We start from the raw sequence: 18,700 nt of genomic DNA on the forward strand, positions 1-18,700 counted from the left end.
AATGCCCTCAGAGTTTGGTGATGGGTTTGTGTGAAGACTGACGATTTATTTTTAAACTGTGATAGCATGACAAGGCCAATTTTGCCTTAAAGTATAGAACCTCTTCTGTTCAGGGATGACCGCTCCAGAGGAGGTGGTCTTCGCCATTACCCCCCACCCACAATATGCTCCTGGCACCCTCCCTAGGATACTCAACACCCATTCACACTTGGATCCCCCTGAACCTGATGACCCACATGAATACTGGCTGAGCCAAGGACTGTCATGTGACCCTAGTGACTGTGAAACCCAGAGCTCACATGTGACAGACGACTATTTTACAATGTCACACCCACACAGTCACAAAGGCCTGCAACTCCCCACCAGCGACTTCGAACTGAAGAAGCCTCTTGGATGGGAGGTGCAACATCTTGAAAGAATGTGAAACAGTCTGGTTGGACTATGACAGAGCATTTAAGAGATACCATAACCTGCATGACTGAAAATCTTCACTGACATCAACATGCTATGTGTTCTCTAGCGCCACCTCGCATGTGTGAAATGTGATATTTGCGCAACAGAGCACCAGTAGTCTGCTCTTTGATGCAAAATCCAGATATTATTAGGGTTCAACACAGTGTCACTGAACAGAACAACCTGCTCACTGCAAAGTGTGCTGGGGGGGGGGGGGGGGGTGTGAGGGTTCGCCCATCGCCTCTTGCAGCTTTAATAAAGGCAAAAGAACAAAAGTGCCAGTGACCAAAAGATCACCTTGGTGGAGGTTCGTTCTCACTGAGTACTTTGTAGTTTAGTCTTGTGCTGGATATTTGCATCATGACCTGGGTATCCTTGTGATTAGGTGATGCAATAGATGAGCCCCCGTTCTAATTGAAATTCACAGCAAAAGGGGGGACATGACACGAGTCGGATACAAAAGATTACATTATTTATGATAAAAAAAAACCTCAAGAAAAGAAGCTGGATGCTGTTCGAGGAGCGAGGAGACAGAGTGGGTAGAGTAAGGAGCCACTTACAGCCCACACCTTCACACAGGTGCTCTCAGTTCATCACCAGTGGCTGCACCTAGAACACAAAGACATAGAACAGGCACTCTGAGCAAAACATCAAAAGGATGCAGAATAGCACAATACAGGGCTGTTGGTAACATTCATCCCATAGGGGGTGTAATTGAATTTGCTGTGGTAGCTGCTTCAGTGAATGATAATGTGCAGTTCAATGGGTTTTTTTTGGTCCTGTTCAGGGCTATAATGAGGATACCACTTAGGAGTGAATTGATATTGTTTTTATGGTGATACTTTAGCAGTTTATATATTAGACTAGCTCATCTGCTCATGTGGCAGTTTTGATTATTTCTATATTTTAAACATAGAAGTAAACTGATTAGTAAACAATAGCTTATGATCAAGGTTGGTTATTTTCAATGTAGCTCTAAAGAACTATTATGAGGGAGTGCAACGTCTGCAGCGAGATAGTGTATTGTTCTAAAGTAAATACAGCTGCCTTTTTGCTCTCATTGAAGTAGACATTGAAGCTTCAGCACAATGCTGGCAATCTACTGTGGAAATGTGCTGTCTTTTTTGTGGGTAAGTGTGGAGGGCAGAAAAGCTGGTGTTTGATTTTAAAAAGCTGGTGTGTTGCTGCCGCTATGGGTAGGTGACAGTTCGCGTCATCCAGATCCGGTCTCCGTGGAAACAGTCGAGCAGAGTTGGGAATGCGTTGTGACGAGTGGAGAAATGCAAAAGAAAGTGTTAACATTTCCGTTGTGGAAGGGGAAGATTATGGAGGGAAACAAAGGCAGGGATTATCTCAGCACATGCTACAATAGCACTACACACACTGCCTCTGCAAACGGGTCTGCCACAGGGTGCTTTGGAGCACAGAACAAAGCCAGGGCCTCCCACCCATCCAATGCAGATCCTCTGTCAGAGTTAGCTAATAAGACTACAATACCCAGCTGCCAGTAACAAACCAACCAGGGAGCTGGAATTAAGGGTCATTATTTCTCCTCATTATGGACTTTTATATTGTTGAGCCACTCTGAAGAGGAGAATCTATTCTTACTGTCGGTGTCCTCCCAGTAGTTTGCGCCTTGAACTCATGATGGGATGTCACTGCAGTCACTCCTCCGAGAGGAATTTAAGAATAATGTAAGCAATAAGAACATGTCACATGTTTTTCGAGCGTCTACCCATTTCATCCCGCATTGCTGATGATTTCGGTGCGATGGGAAGTCAATTAAAGTGTTTTGAAGTTGGTTTGTGACTGCTGCTGGAGTTAATATGGCTTTAGAGGAGGGAGAAAGTTTGAGGGCAGTTAACTGAAACAGATGGAGAGAAATGGAGTACAGCATATGATGGCAGGATAAAACAGCTGAGCTGAGAGGAGAGATAAAAGGATGGAGGTGTATGTGTGTGTGTGTGTGTGTGTGTGTGTCTGTGTGCGGGTGAGTGTGTTTGTGTGTTTTTTAGGAGGGGGGGGGGCTGAAAGTGAGTTTGTCTGTGATGTTTTAAAATTCTGGAGTGGAAAGTCCCTCCATCTGTTATTGAGGGACGGTTCTGACTCAGTGATTTCTATGATTGGCCTTAATCCTGGCCGAGTGAAGAAGACAGAATGAAGAGCTTAAAGCAGACTGCTCTCACTCTGACAGGCTCCAGTGGCTGCTGCTGCTGTCGCTGCTGGGACTCACTGGTGGGCTCAGTCTGCTGCCCCCTAATGGACTAACTGCTGCAGGACACTGCACCTCTCCGCACTCGTGCAGCACACTGGGCAGCCCTTAAGGCCATGACACAACTGTGACATTTTCATGTAACGAGAACTTGTCAGCAGCTATGACACACACGTTTTGACGCTCCTCGCTATGTCTGTGATGATGATGTCCTTGTGTGTCCTCGAATGGATCATGTCTTTACTATCTCTATGAAGACAAGCTGATCGTGCTCCTTTGTGTCAGTGGAATTGAACAGAGTGATACTTGGTTCAGTTTTATTCCCATTCTGATTTGATCCTGATGTTTTTAATTTTGTTGTTTTAATTGGCTTTATCGTATTGAGATCATGTCATAGAAAGATTGTAAACAAATAAATCATTTATTGATGCAGTGTTTGAAAGCTGTTCTGCATTAATAGATTTTTGTTGTTGTTGTCTTAACACTGTTAATGTCAATGTTCTGATCAGCCAATGGTTGTCAAATTTAGCAAGGATTTTCCCTCACCGTGTTATTCATTCTGAGAAGGTTAAGTGGCCTCAGTACAGTCATTTCACAGTCTTTTGGTCCCCAAGGTGACTTAAGCCATCCCAGAAACTGAGCTGAGGGGGTCATTTGGAACCTGTTGAGTACCTCGATTCCAAGCTGCAATCACGCACACAGACCGTGTTGCCTTTTCTTAAGTGCCCTCTCACTCAAACACACACCTTGTTGAGCTGTTTTGGAGTGTCCCACCAGATTACACAGACAACTATGTAGTGTGGTGAGTGCCCTTTACGTTAATACTTGGTGGAGGGGCCTAACAGGCTGCAGCAATCACACAGTCCAGTGTCAAGTTGGTGCTCACCGCAGCATGACGCTGTCTGTCCCTGGTGTGCTGTCATTCCCCTAGAAATAACATGACTTTGAGTGATTAAACTGCCCCCCTCTGGACCAGAGCACACTGAACAGTTATGAATATTAAAGATCCTAATCACCTCATGCGGGGTTTTTCGTTATTTTCCCCTCTCTGTGCTGTCTTCTTGCTCTGTGAGGGAGCCTGGCTTTTTACCAGCAGGATTCTTTGACAGCACAGACGTCACTGAGCCTCCTCTCTGGCTGCGCAATTACACCGTCACACACATTAATAGGTACAGTGTTTGCATACGTGATGGCCTCAACTGTGCAGACGCTTGTGGAGGTTTTTCACAGGCGCCGATCCATTACAGAGTTGTGTTTATGGTTCTTGACCTTGCCTGGAGGTTCCGTGACAAATGGCCCAATGTGTGATGCATTTTGCTGTCAAGGTTACAATGGCAATAATATTAGTGGAAGAGTGCTCATGCTGTCAACTCACCTTGTGTCTTTGTGTCCGTAGTGTTGTATCCTGTGTTGTGTGGGCCTGTATTGGCCTTATCTGTGCTGTACTGCACTGATCTAACTATGCTCATCCAGTGCTCTAAGCTGCTTGGGCTCCAGCCACCAGCATAGATGATATATCCCTGCCCCCCTCCTTCCCACATCTCTCACTCTGATTCATAGGCTGTTTGTGTTGCCCATCCATCTGGGCCAACACAGAGGAAGGAAAGACACATGAAGACACATGGCTGTTTTAGAGCGAGGGGACTGCATTAACCTGCTAGGGAAGAGATAGGGTCCCAGAAAAAGGCTGGCAAATACTGAGGGACAGGCAGGGGGAAAAAAAGATGCGCAAGCAAACAAATGATTTTTCTAAAGAAGAGATTGTTACTGACTAAAGGAATATAATGCAGCATTTTAGCCAAAACATACAGTTTTAACATTATTTCAATGGAACATTGACTTGTCAGGTGCACACTCGGGGATTTTAATGTCCGGGTGACCACAGACATAACGACAGATTCAAACAGTTTTTTTTTTTTTTTTTGACTGTTCGGTCGTCAAGATGGAGGACATTTAGAGTCGGGATTGAATTTGGATTCCAAGTGACAATCGAAACCCACAACCATAAAAAAATAAATATTTTGCTTAAAGGCCTGACTGCACCATAAAAGCAGAAGGTGTGAACAGATGCTGCGTGCACAGGTTAAAGCATGGCGGTCTGTCATATACATCATGCATCAACACAACTTTGTGTGCTTTGTTTACATTTGTGTGCTGCGGCTTGTATTTGTTGCTTCATTTCATTAAAGAAACCTCAGTTTGGTTCAGCTCCCATTGGTTATTGCAGGTTTCTTCTCAATATTCCATCACTGTTCCTTTTGCACCAGAGGATTTATTAGGGATCAGGGAGACTCCGATCTAGTCGAGAGCATTGAGATTATGTTTGTAAACCTCTTACAGGTTTATTTGGGTTGGTAATCTATTCCGATCAGCCTGAAATTGGGGAGAAATGCGACAGGCTGCTAGTACCTTAGTCTAATGCTAGCAGTTAGCATTGAAACAATTACAGATGGATGGTCACAGTGATGAGATCAGTCAGAAGCATGGAGGAGTCACAGTGGATGTAAAAGTTTTTTTTACATTTCGTTGTTGTCAGAATCAGTTGTTTAAATCATGTTTTTAGTCGTGCGGTAATTCTGCCCAGATTGCATTGCATTCGCAAATTGAAAAACTAGAATGCTCCAGTGCTCGGTAGTTGCCTCTTGTTGTCAGTAAGGGTCACGGCTGCACCACAAAGCTACATAAGGTTGCTTTCACTGCTGAGAAAAAGAAAAAAAGGGGACCTACTTGAGATGAGGAAGATAGCTGCTATTCTGCAAATGCAACACTGTGGGACATCGTCATCGTCTTATCCCCAAAAGTAACTTTTCACATTGTTTTACTTCTTTGTTTGCAGTGTTTGGGAGAAAGACTGAAATCGTGCGCTCGTGTGTCAAACGTGCTTTAAATTTTTAAGTTCATATAAAAATTGGCAATGTACAGAGTCTTTTTTTTTGGTACAGCTTCTGTATTCATTCCTAATTGGAAAAAAAAAACCCAGGAGACTGCTTATGTCGTTCTGCCCTTTAGCAAGACTGACCCTCTTCAACAAACAGCCTCACAATTAATGTCTCGTCTAATAGACTCTTTGGTAATCATTTGAATGAACTAATTAGATCTTTATTTCATTGTTTCACTTGCCTTTTGTCTCATTAGGAAATTGATGTAATTGTATCCATACTTAAGCTTTGTTCTGATGAGTTAAAGCACAATGCAGAAGCGTTAGAATATAGAGGAAGTGAAATGCATACATTTTCAATTCCACATGTACACACTCAGAGCCTTTGTGTTCCACTGACATCCTTATACACCATCTCAAGATGTAGGAAATGTTGCCCATATACACTGTGTGTGTGTGTGTGTGTGTGCGCGTGTGTGTGCGTGTGTGTGTGCTGTATGAAGATGTTGAGCAGTTGTGAATGTGAGGGACTTCAGAGATGGAGTAGTCAGGGCTGTTGATAGAAATAAGACAGCTTTTACTATAATGAGAGTTTATTTTGCGTGTGTTTTTGGTCGATAAAAAGCCTCTTGTGGTGTAGACGACTGGTGCCTTCAGTGTGGCACCACAAATGACTGAGCTCTTAGCACGAGTCTAAATAGGGTTAGTAATTTTTGAGCCTAGGGACTTTACGGTTGATCAGACCACTCTTGGACGGGAACAATAGGCCCCCTGGAGGCCTGGGTCTAGATACTGAGAAGGGGAGGCAGGAAGACTGTAAGACTTCACCATTTTCCCCTCTCGGAGGACATTCTATTCCTGCATCCATAGCTCCTTCTCAGATAAACTACATCACAGTTGATGCTAGACTTCCAGTAAATGTGTTGAATGCTTGTACATTGTATGTTGCAAGAATGCAAAATTACTGAAACAGAACATATTACCTCAGAATGCCACTTCAGACGACTTCTGAAAAGCATTGTTATTGCATCAGATTCACACACCTTGTAAATAAGATCTGTAGCCGAAAACAACAAATGAACATTTCTGATTGGATTGTGGAGAGACAGAACTTCTGTATCCAAACGTTCACGTGCACACCCACATGCACACGCGTATACCATACCCGTACAGTATAGTTTATTTATGATTGACACTCATCTGAATGTAGTCTCTTTAGTTGCCTTGAGTTATTCACAGTCTGTAATATTGCTTTTCTGGGTAATTATGTTCTCATCTATTAACATTGGCATAATGTGTGTATCAGTAGTGTCACTTACAAAAGTAACTGTTCACTGATCGAAGCGAAGTAAAATCTGGTCAACTGGACGTAAGTTTATCTTGAAGACGTTTCACCTCTCATCCGAGAGGCTTCTTCAGTTCTAGTGAAGAGTGTGGAAACTCCAGCTTATAAACCTATGTGGGAGTGGTCAGTGCTATTGTGGTGGAAACGACCCTCCCGAGACTCACCTGGCCTCCCCAAACGACAGTCGTTGTGCGGTGTCAGGGAGTTTCAGGGGTGGTCGTTAGGGAGTTTCACCGACCACTCAGATGCTAATGGGCTGTGCTGGCAGCAGCCGTTCCACATGGGTCTTGTGTGGAACGGCTGCTGTCGTTTGGGGAGGCCAGGTGAGTCTTGGGAGGGTCGTTTCCACCACAATAGCACTGACCACTCCCACATAGGTTTATAAGCTGGAGTTTCCACACTCTTCACTAGAACTGAAGAAGCCTCTCGGATGAGAGGTGAAACGTCTTCAAGATAAACTTACGTCCAGTTGACCAGATTTTACTTCGCTTCGATCTACGATGACCTGGATGAATGAGAACCTACACAGACAACTGTTCACTGTATCCTCTGAAACTTTATAGCTATTCTGAATATGATCTAAGCTTATTGCTGTTGTTTTCAATCATTTTTGGTTGCTAACTCTCTATAGCATCCATATTGACCTCCACCAAGGAGGCAGTCTAATCACTCACGTGTTTGTGTCTGTGTTATCATTAGCTCAGAAACTAATGGATGTGTTTTGATGAAATTTGGTGAAAAATATTCTTGGTCTTTGGCAGGATATAGCTAATAATGATAGTTCTAAACCCCAAACTGGAATTTTGCTTGTTGCGAAGAAAATTTCAGGACAGATTTTGACAGTAGTATATTGATATTCTGTCGTCTTGTATCCTCCGTCTGTCCTCTTTCATCTGGACGGTATCTCGGAGCGCTTCTTAGTCAATAAATTGATTCTAAAAAAATCTGTAACGTCTTTTACATGCCTCTGTGAATTTTTCCTGTGAGATATTTTATTCTCTGGCAAATGGACGGGGTTTGTCAAATAATTGCCCTTGCGTTCGCAGGCAACTTTCTGTTTATTGATCAGTGGGTCCACAGTTGTTTTTTTTTAATACCCGAAAAAAATGAAGATTTATGGGGCTGACTGGTATTTAAACCATGTTCTTAACGCTTGATGATTTGATGCTTTGAGAAGGACTACATTGTTGGGTTTTGGTGCTACCTAATCTCCTGAATTATCCAGTTAATTTACCGCAGTGCTGACTTTTATAGGGAACAAGGTCACCACCCCCCCCCTCTCTCATGCTTTCTCTCTCTCTCTCTCTCTCTCTCTCTCTCTGTCTCTCTCTCTCACATGCTTTCTGTCTCTCTCTCACACACACATACAGTACATAGTTACACACACAGACACTCACACACATAAAAATCAATGTCCTGTTGACCTCTGACACTCACATTGCCGATTTTGTGTTTTCTTATAGAAACTGGCCAGGGAAGCGGAGTTCCTTCAGAAGGACCATGAATGGCAGGATGGTGTGACGGTAAAGTAGGACACCCGCTCTTCTCCTTTCTTCCCAAGACGGGTTCTTTCTTCTTTTCTGTTTCCTCTCAAGGCAATTGGTTTATCTTTCCATTAGCGGCCTATTCCCATCTCTTTCCTTATTTTCCTCTTAATGTATCTGCTTTGTGCTTTTTTACCGGTAACTATTTAATGACAATGTGATCAGCATCACAGAGAAGCGGAAAAACGATAATGCACACAGTCCTACATGTGTAGAGATCACAATATTGGCTTACTCCTGAGGTGGTTATTTTCTTGGTCTGTAGCATTATTTAAGTGCTTGGTGCCTGTTTAGTTTCGCAGGCCACAGCGAGTTGAACATTGCATTCTCTTGCAGCTGACCTTTAAAACACTAGAGATCCTCTTTTGAAATCTAAAAATGAAGAAATGGTATTACTCTGTATTTGTCTGTGTCTGTTTGTGAGCCCACATGCTCCACTGATTCTCAAATTTGCTAACACTCAAATACCCCACCAACATGCATGCATACTGATGCGCGCGCACACACAAATACGTAGCCTTACTCGTCTGATACACATGCACATTCCCTACTGTCATATCCTCTGTCTCCAGGGAGACGAGCTCACTGTCATGGTACACTTCCCACAAATGGATTTTTAACCCCATGCCTCCAGGGGGATATTTGAGAAAAGCTTTAACTGATTTAAAACGAATAATTATGAGCCCTACTTCCCTGCAAAGTCCATTTTTATTCATGGTTGCTTACACTCTGAAGCTGTAGTCTTAGGGCCGGGCACCCTTCCCTCCCTCCCTCCGTGCTGGTCTGAGGGATGGAGCTGGCTGTCCCTTCGTCTTTAGCCTGATGGGGGTTGATGCCTGCTTCTCCCTGCCCAGCTCCAATGCACCTCAATCGGAAGTGTAGCCAAGCAGGAAGTGGAGCCTGGGTCACAGTGACCACACACACAGCACACCTGTTCATAAGTAGCTGCATCCAATATGGCATCAATAGCTCCTCAAGTGGAAAAGCCAGCAGTCTCTAATCCACTCTCCAAAAACCCTCTCTCCCTCTGTCTTTGGTCTTTCCTTGTAGATGTCTTTCCATCTCCCTCTTCTTTCTGTCCACTCACCATCCTCAACCCCTCCTTCTCATCACATGCACATACATTTTCTTATCTGCATGTGTCTTAAATCAGGCATGAAAACAGTTGGAACATATCATATTGTTGCAATACTGCAAATGAATCCTAATGGCGTTCCTCTATTAATAATGTATTGGAGCTGATTTCATTTGCCTTTATAATTAGGCCAGGTAATGAATCTCAGCAGGGGTGAGTGTGAAACCATTTTAAAAAATCTCACAAAGAGGTGTGTGTGTGTGTGTGTGTGTGTGTGTGAGAGAGAGAGAGAGAGAGAGGCAGATATGCCACATCCTTGCAAGATGTTTTTTCCTGTTTGTAGATTTTGTGCTTTCCTAATTTCTCTTTGGGTGAACACTCTGCTGACTGACACTCTAATTAGATTAGGGCTGCATGCTCTTTGGGCATATTAGGAGAAATGCGTTGCATCTTAAACTAGCGGGTGGAGCAGCCTGTCAAATGAAGAGAAAAGGTGTTTATGCATGAGAGACAGTGCGTTTTGATAGAATTTCTGAGTGTGCTCGTGTGTGTGTGTGTGTGTGTGCTCCAGTCTGGATTGGGAATAAAAAGCATAATGTGGTTGTTTGTGTCTGTCGGCGAGTGGATATTTTATTTGTCTGTGTTTATTAATGGCAGGTTCGGTACCTGGCCCAGCCATCTGCTCACCTCACCAAATTGGTGACATCATAGAAACTCAACGACAGGCCTGTTCCTCATAGCGGCTGCCTTCGCAGCTGTTACTGCAGCAATGGAAGCCTTCGCACTTTTTCTATCTCTCTATTTCCCTCACACACTCATTTATGCTTTCTCCTGCTCTGACTGCAGAGCCACTTTTCTGACCATCCCAACTGCTGGACATTATGGATGTCAAAGTGTTGATCGTAACAACTGTTGTGATGGTCGTTCGGGGTTTTAAATCCATTGGAATGAAATGGTGTGTGAAATAGACATTAAAGTGTTGGATTGCCGCTGATTTCTCAAGGTCAGGTGCCCATCCCTCTGTGGCACTTGACTATTGTGTTGGCAACAGAAACATCCCATGGGGACACAGTCAATTCAGTACTGCTTTGCAATTCTCAGAGGGACGAGAGAGAACCAGCAACTTTATAGCCAAATATCAAAACATTTTTTTTTTTAATAATTTGTTAAAAAGGAAATTGGCAGCCAGAGAGCAGAGAAGTGTGAAATCTCCCTGGATGGCACTCGCATGTCATTTCTTTTGCAGAAACAATTCTTGATCTCTCAGCTTTGACCACTCGCCGAATGTGTGTATGCCAATTTTCACTGAGTGTTCTAAATGTATTTTTTTTCTTTTACTAGACCGTGCTCTTCCTTCATGAAGGACAAAAGGCTCGGTGATATGAAGCATTTTGACAAACTAATTAAGATACTCCCAAAATATTACGCTTCATCTTACAGTGTATGAATCACAATTAGGCCTAGCTTTTATGTGATTTAAAAAAAAAAAGACGTGGCTGTAAAGGATTTTTGACTTTTTTCTTTATTGGTCTGACTAATTGTAACACATCGCTGCTGAGACACATAGAGGTGGCTAAGCTACACTCTGCATATTCAGCCTAAGGTGACTCTGACCTGCTGGCCAGGGGACGACAGATGAAAAAGAGTCTCAGCTCCTCGCTCTGGATCGTACAGTTCGTGAATGCTTTTGCTAAAGTTTTGAACCGGAAGGATAGATTATTTCCACACCGAGGCCACATTGTTAACCAATCATGTCATATAAAACCAAATATTTGGGTTTACCAATGTGTAATTTCCTTTACCATGACCATACAATTCCCTATATTTACACAGAGCTGTTGATCCTACAGAGGACAGGTTTAATGATCTCACCTTTCAACACATCTGTCAACCAAACTGTACGTACCTACAAGGAAATAAGATACGCCAGTGTAAAAGTCACCATAAAAAAAAAACTGCTATTGATTTAAAAAATGTGAAATTTAGGGATGTGACAGTGTGTTGACCGACTGACAGATTTTCAAAATGTTCAAAAAATAAATGAAGACAAACAAACTAGAGGTAGTGGCAATTCGAGTAGCTGCCTTGTTTGGCATGTCCCTGGACCAGAAGCAAGATCACTTCAAGTGCAGCGATCTTGCCTTTAAAATTAAGGCAGCAATGCTTTAGTCGTAATGTTAGTATTATTATGGTTCAGTCAGTCTCAGCTTCTTGAGCTTTATTCTGAAAAACCCTGACTGGAAGTCAAGTAATTTTGTTACTCCCTTGTTGTTATTAGTTCCATCTGGTATTTACGCTCTGTGTTGTGTATTTATACTACTTCCACACGTCTGTCTTCCCCCACCATGAAATACCCTGATCTCCCTACTCAGTCTTTACGACTCCCCTGTCAATTCTGCTCTTTTGTTGCTGTGTCAACAGTATGGACATGCTTGGACCTTGTTGATTCTCGGATGTGAGTGATTGACGTTTACCTACAACACGCATAGGCCTTTTTTCTTTTGCTTTTTTTTTTCTTGATAATTGCCACTTACATGTGAAACCGGACAAAAAAGGTATGATTCCCATCTCTTGTAAAATTCGCTTTAGTGGACGACACCTTTGGACAAATGACATGATGTACAATATATTACAAACTGCATTATCTCAAGTTTGTTGCTTAACCACCAATCTCCTATCCAGATGACGACCACCGTCACAGCTGAAGGAGGGTTGACACAAAGTGCTATGCGCAGGGAGATAGAGAGAAGACAACACTGGATAAAAGAAAGGACAGAGATTGTGGAGTTTGTAGAAAGACGTGTACTTTCCATCAGATTGTGATGTGGCAGCTGCTGTACGTTTGAAATGCATTAGTGCTAATAGCTGTGCCATTATGGTAGAGAGAGAGAGGCACTCCGGTGATGGGTTGCCGTGATGAAACCAGGGAAGAAGGGGGGGTGGGTTGACAAAGAGAAGCACGAAGGGAGAGAGAGGTGTGAGGGAGAAAGCAAGTGAGTGAGGGAAGGAGGTATAAGAGACAGAGAAAACGGGAAACAGAGATGGAGCCATCTTCCAGGCCATTTACTGCAATCATCACTCTCTAATCAATCAAGCCTTTCATCATAGGACAACACAATCTCTCCTTCTCTTTCCCTTCTTCTTTTTCCTCTCTCTCCTTGTCTCTTTCTCTCCTCATCGCCACTCAGCCACCCACACTCATACATAACACAGTAGTACCCATGCGACCTCGTCCTTGCTCTCCACACGTGTATTTTCCTCTTTGTGATACCTTTCCAGATATGCAAGCCGTGTATAAACTTTTGGGTTCCTTCCATCAAAGCCTTTACTGTAACTATCATCAGCCTTAAAGACACAGTGGGTTCCTGAGAAATGTAACATGACCTGAAATGTGAGGGGCAAGAGTTGCAAGGGTTTGTTCACTTGACCTTTCATAATGCCTCTATTTGAGATAATTGGCCCTTCAGAGGAAATGAGTGAGAATCATTTTGGCGACTCTCAGCCCAGCCCTCCAAGCTACCAGCTCCATTAGCCACAGAATACATTAGTCTTATGAAGGCTGCCGTGGACAGACTCAAATGTGATAAAGTAGACAGAATTGAAGGGACATCTCCATGTACTTTAGTTTGGTCTCTCGCTGCTCGCAATTTTAATTCTGTGTTCTATTTCTTGTCCTTTACAAATGCACAAACGGCTGTGTTCATCTACCTAATTAAATAACACAGGCTGCAGTGATGCCATTTGCTAAAATACGTCCGTGCGTTTTAATATTTGTTAGCGAATGTTTGTACTGCAGCCTGATTTGTAACATTTCAATCTTCACCCCACCAAACCAATAGATGGCCGCAATAATTAGAAGGTAAGTGCTGTTTTAACTTCAAGTGATGAGTACTTTCTTTCCTGTACTACATTTTCTGGGATACACAGCAGTGCCTCATGGGAAGTTAGATTGAGACCTTATACAGCAAGGCTTGGAAGAAAAGAGAGAAAAAAAAAAGACTTAAATTGATTTTCCCAACCATCTTGTGGCAGGACTGCTGCAGCCAGAACTCTATTTTCATTGTGAGTTTTTTTTTCCCTTTCTTTTTTCACTTCCTTATGGCTGCGTGCTGAGACAGTGCTCGCAGCCTGATGAGCATTTAATGGAACCCATAAACAGTGTTATCACCAAATCCCGAGCCAATGAACGGACTTCCATCTGCTCGCCACTGGAAGGGAAGGGAAAGAAATGTGTTTGGGGTGGATGGTGCTGGTGCCTCAGTAGCAGAAGCCGGACTGAGCTGCATCTATAATTCTAATGTACACACCAATAAAATAAATGCAGTTGGGAGTGTGTTTGTGTTTGTGTGTGTGTGTGTGCGCGCGCGCTCATGCATGTGTGCGAATAAAACTGCACCTGATCAATCAATAAAGATTCCTGTTGTGAAGCCTCTGAGCCTGCCTGCCCTCCCGTCTTCATATTCTATCATCTGCTACTCTACTTTTAGCTTTGATCAAGCTTTTGGTTGCTCTGGTGATCCAGCTTTATGGTAATTTCACCATCTTGATTGCAGTTCGCTGTCATTTGTTTAAGTGGTGCTCTCCAAGGTAGAAATGTTCCCCTACTGTTTTTTTTTTATGTCCCCTGCTTTGACTCTTTTCTCTCTTCCTCCCCTTCTGTGGCCTTTTCGCATCTTATCCCAAATGTCTCTCTTCTGATTGAAGGCGGATGTTTTAAAAACTGGTGCTATTCTAGGGGCACTTCGGCGTAGTCAAAGATGATTCATTGTGGAGTAAGCACATCAAGATACTGTAGACAGAGAAAAATGAAAGTTAAGGCATGTTGGTAAGACTTCAGAGGGGGTTTTGGTGTGTCAGTGAGGAGCCGTCCCCATGTCTAAATCCCACTGATCGATCCTCCTGCCTCACAGGAGGTGAGAATCAATAGTCAGTAAAATCCAGATAGCCATCCTGCAGAACTTGATTTTCCCATTTTAACACATGACCAACACCCGTGAAATGTTGTTTCAAAGGATAAACCTGCTGCGTCTTGGTCCTCCTGCTGGAGCGCCATCATGAGGCAGATTTACTGGTGTCAAGCACAGTGGAGTTTCATCCACAAATTGACAAACTGTCAAGCGTTGAAAGAATCCCTCAATGACCATAAGAATATTTATCTAATCTAAAGAGAATGTGAAGTGCGCTTTCTGTTGATGTCCTCATTGACGATGAACTTCTCCTATTAATACTTAAGTATCTGTGGTTTACATCTACACCTCCTGTATACATGTAGAAACTGTAAGAGTATTCTTGCTGTACCGAAAGTGTAAATGTTGTACAGTATGAAACAAGCCTTCATGGCGTGGATGTGAATGAGGACAATTTTTTTCCTGGAAATATTAAAATGGTACACTCACAAGCACATTCTTAGCACCTTGATAAATCTGCTCCATATAGAATACTTTGAAAATACCTTAACTTGTCTTTAAGTGATAAAGGTAAGTTGATATGAGTCTCTTTATCTTACTTTCTTAGCACTGCCGCCTCACAGCAAGTAGGCTGTCGGTTTGAATCCGGCAGCTGGCTGAGGCTTAAGGGGGGGAGTTTTAAGATGTCGCTCACTAAATTGCCTTCTGGTGTGGATGTCCATCTCTATATGTGAGCCCTGCGATGGTCTGGCGACCTGTCAAGGGTGTACTCAAGGGTGTACCCCGACTCTTGCAGGAAGACGGCTGGCATCCTTTTTTAAAAAAAAATTTTGTTAAACTCCTTCGAAGTTTTCTCAACAAACGTGATAGTCTGTGGGAAGACATGCAGTAAACATGTGGTAACAGACTGCTGTGGCCGAGGAGTAGCATTAGCTCCTGCTGTGTGTTGTCCCTGCTGCTGTCCTTGGTGCTTGTCTGCAGATATATTAAAGCAGGTTTCCATTTGTCATTTGAATGTGAGGGACAGCAAGGCATCTGATGGAAATGATTACGGGGTCGAAAATAACAGGTTTTCTTTTGCCGATGCTGATTGTTGATTGGCCACTCCGAGGCAGCCATGTAAAGAGGGGGTGGTGACTTCTCAGGATTCTATAGACTAGCACTGGTAAAATGGCTGAAAATGCGATTGAAAAGAAATGCTGTATTCAACCTTTCAAGAAAATGGAACCTGGAAACATTTTGTTCAGATAAGAGGAGCTTCAGTGTTGTACTATAAGCTGCAGTTTGATTGGACGGACAGGCAAGGTTTGTTTATGATTTGTCACCATGGCTACGGATGCCATAAAAATGATGAACGGGGATAATTACATTTGCTTTATCAAAATCTCTCTGGATTGCAATGATAGTGTTAGTACTGCGACGGCCTGTTTATCTTATTTGTCTTTATTTGGTGGTACAGCACCTCTTTCCTGCCTTTCCTCTGATGATCAGATTGGGGGGCTTGTTTGGGAGGTGTTGGCATGCGTGTGTCATGTTGGATAGGCTTTTTATCTGTCCCTGTGTCCGTGCAGTGTGGAGATGCTATCAGTGTTAAAACCTGCTCCTCAATTGAGCCCTGTCAGCCAACAATGGAGAGCAGCATTACCCAGAGTGCAGCAGGACAAAGCCCTCTTTCCTTATCGCATGATTGGAATATTCACCGACTGATTTAACTGCTTTTACCAAGGGGAAGTGTCAGGCTCTGAGAGAAACAGACAGCAGAGCAGAGAGATAGACAGGGAGAGGAGAAATATAAAAATAAAAATTCTCTGCATGATGTTTGTAAAGAGAATTAAAAAGTGGGGGGAAAAGCTAAACTTGTATGTAAAATTTAGTGCATGGATGATAGTGTTCAAGCCCTGCCAAGGTGCAAATCAGTGCTGAAGTCTCATGTGATCTTGCAATTCTCGCGTGATCCATCATCTTCTTCAATCGTGCTGCCTTGCAAAGTAACAAGGTTTGGGCAGACATGGAAGAAGAGTGTGAAATTATAAATACAGAGCAACTAATGCAAGATCAATAAGACCTGGTTTAGAATGATAGAAGTCAGTAATTATTTGTGTTGAAGAAAAGGCAATTATTTCCAACTCACATCAAAGCTACAGGACAATTTCTTTATTGTCATATATATACTGGTACATAGAGGGAAAGGATATAGAATTTAAATTGTCAAAAATCCAAGAGGTTGGCTTAAAAAATAGATGCAGATATTAAAATTAGAGAAGCAAACACCAACACTGAGGATTGCCCACCCATAATGGCTTATTTAATTGTGCATTGATAATTTCACGCACATGCACACACGCACGCACACACACACACACACGCACACACACACACACACGCACACACACAAACAACAGGACTCCTTGTTTTCTTAACTGTTCTGCCTCTTTCTTTCCTCTTGTCTTCTATCTCTTGATTCGCTGCCCATCTTTGTGAGAGTCTTTGAAGTGAGCACGCAGCCAGAGGACGTGTGGCGCTCCGTCTGAAGAGGAGCAAGACACTGATGAGATGTGCAAAGAGAATGTCGTTCACTTTGCTGAATTTGCACTGTCTGTTGGAGTTTTAATCTGGGGGCACATTTGTTTATTGGCATACAAATGAACATCTGCATGTAGCTATGCTTGGACGCCATGGTCTCAGTAGCTCCCTAATCACTTGAAAAGCCTGGAGATGCAGAGCATGCCAATGAGAAACGGAGAGGGAGAGGGAGAAGCAGCTGCGCCCAAGGTCTCCGTCTTGTGCTCCTTTATCCTGGTGTCACTGTAGCTCAATAGCTCTCTCAACCTCGCCTTTTCTGTCTTCCAGGCCAACAGTTTAATTTCCAGTTTGCTGGTTGACTCTTAATTGACTTGACATTATGAAGAGGCATTTTGGTAACCTTCAGTGGGAAAATACATTTCGAGACCAGACACCTCAAACAACCCGTCCATATTTCTTTTCTTAAAGTGTTGTGATAGTCAAAACAGCAGCTCCCTCCAGAATACAACACCTAATACACAGAGATGCTCATTTTTTATTACCTCCACTATGTATATTATTTATTTGCAGTCCTACAGTCACACAGATACGAGAGCTCAAAACTATTAGTGTAGAACCACCACCGTCCAGGAGGCGGCATTTCTGAGCCTTCTAAAAGGAGATTACGTGACATCATAAAAAGCATTGAATATTTACTTACTTAAGATTCCTTTTGGCTGTTTAATCGCCTCATGAGGCAAGGTCAGCTTTGAGTGGTGGCTGGTAGCCAATACACATAATTCATACAAATGCTCAAACAGATCTGCTATTCAGATGGCAGAAGAGGATACAGACATGGAACTGTCAAAACCTGCTGAGACCAACTCACTGCTAGTTGTGGCAACACTCTGGAGCTCCAGTTGTGAGAGAAATCTGCTCCTAAACTGGGAGCATTTGTTCTTGTTTTGCAGCATCCAGGAAGGCGGGGAAGAACACGCATAGAATTAGCATGTTGTGTGTTTATTTTCCTGCAGATTCTTCCTCTCAGTGGTATCCCAGCAAGGCCCTGAGGAAATTTCTCTAAATGTGATGTAAATGTTCACTTGAACTCAAGAATTTACTGATAACCGTTTGTTGATCACAAAACGCACGTTTGTCCAACACGACTGTAATTGTGACAGATTGGAACACAAATGTGTCAGGTCAGCTTGAGTGTGAGATCTTTTCTTTATTCAAAAAGAGCTCAGCACACCAGCCATTATTCAAAGGTGTCTCTGAAACTCATCCAGAGAATTCCATTCTATTTTTATTTTGGCAAAAAAATAAAATTACATCCTTTATTCAGTTGCATCTCTTAAAGTCTGCAACATTTTCATTTTTATTTTTTTATCCGTCCGTCCATTCATTTTCTTCCACTTGTTCCTGTTAAGGGTCGCGGGGGGGCTGGAGCCTATCCCAGCAGCTACGGGCGAGAAGCGGGGTTCCCCCTGGACAGGTCACCAGTCCATCGCAGGGCCAACATACAGAGACAGACAACCATTCACACTCACAGTCACACCTACGGTCAATTTAGAGAATCAATCAGCCTCGTCCCCTCTTGATGTCTTTGGACTGTGGGAGGAAGCTGGAGTACCAGAGAGAACCCACACAGGTACAGGGAGAACATGCAGACTCACACAGAAAGATCCTGGGCTGGAGCTGGGACTGGAACCTGGAACCTTCTTGCTGTGAGGCGACAGCGCTGACCACTGCACCACTGTGCCACCTAGTTTTTTTTTATGTCT

The 18,700-nt window shown here is 43.1% G+C and overlaps 1 protein-coding gene across 3 annotated transcripts in view; it reads left to right on the top strand.

Moving 5' to 3' along the window:
- The window catches only part of cacna2d2a (calcium channel, voltage-dependent, alpha 2/delta subunit 2a), a 153,650-nt gene that overhangs the window by 70,504 nt on the left and 64,446 nt on the right, over window positions 1-18,700 (top strand). For all 3 annotated transcript variants that reach the window (XM_086199340.1, XM_086199341.1, XM_086199343.1), the window contains exon 4: window positions 8,352-8,411. In XM_086199340.1, the coding sequence (XP_086055466.1) occupies window positions 8,352-8,411 (60 nt within the window). The remainder of the gene's footprint in view (window positions 1-8,351; window positions 8,412-18,700) is intronic.

This window comes from Aulostomus chinensis, chromosome 3 (genome assembly GCF_037954235.1).
Source record: "Aulostomus chinensis isolate RoL2024-O1b breed Wild chromosome 3, RoL_Achi_v1.0, whole genome shotgun sequence".
Taxonomy (NCBI): domain Eukaryota; kingdom Metazoa; phylum Chordata; class Actinopteri; order Syngnathiformes; family Aulostomidae; genus Aulostomus; species Aulostomus chinensis.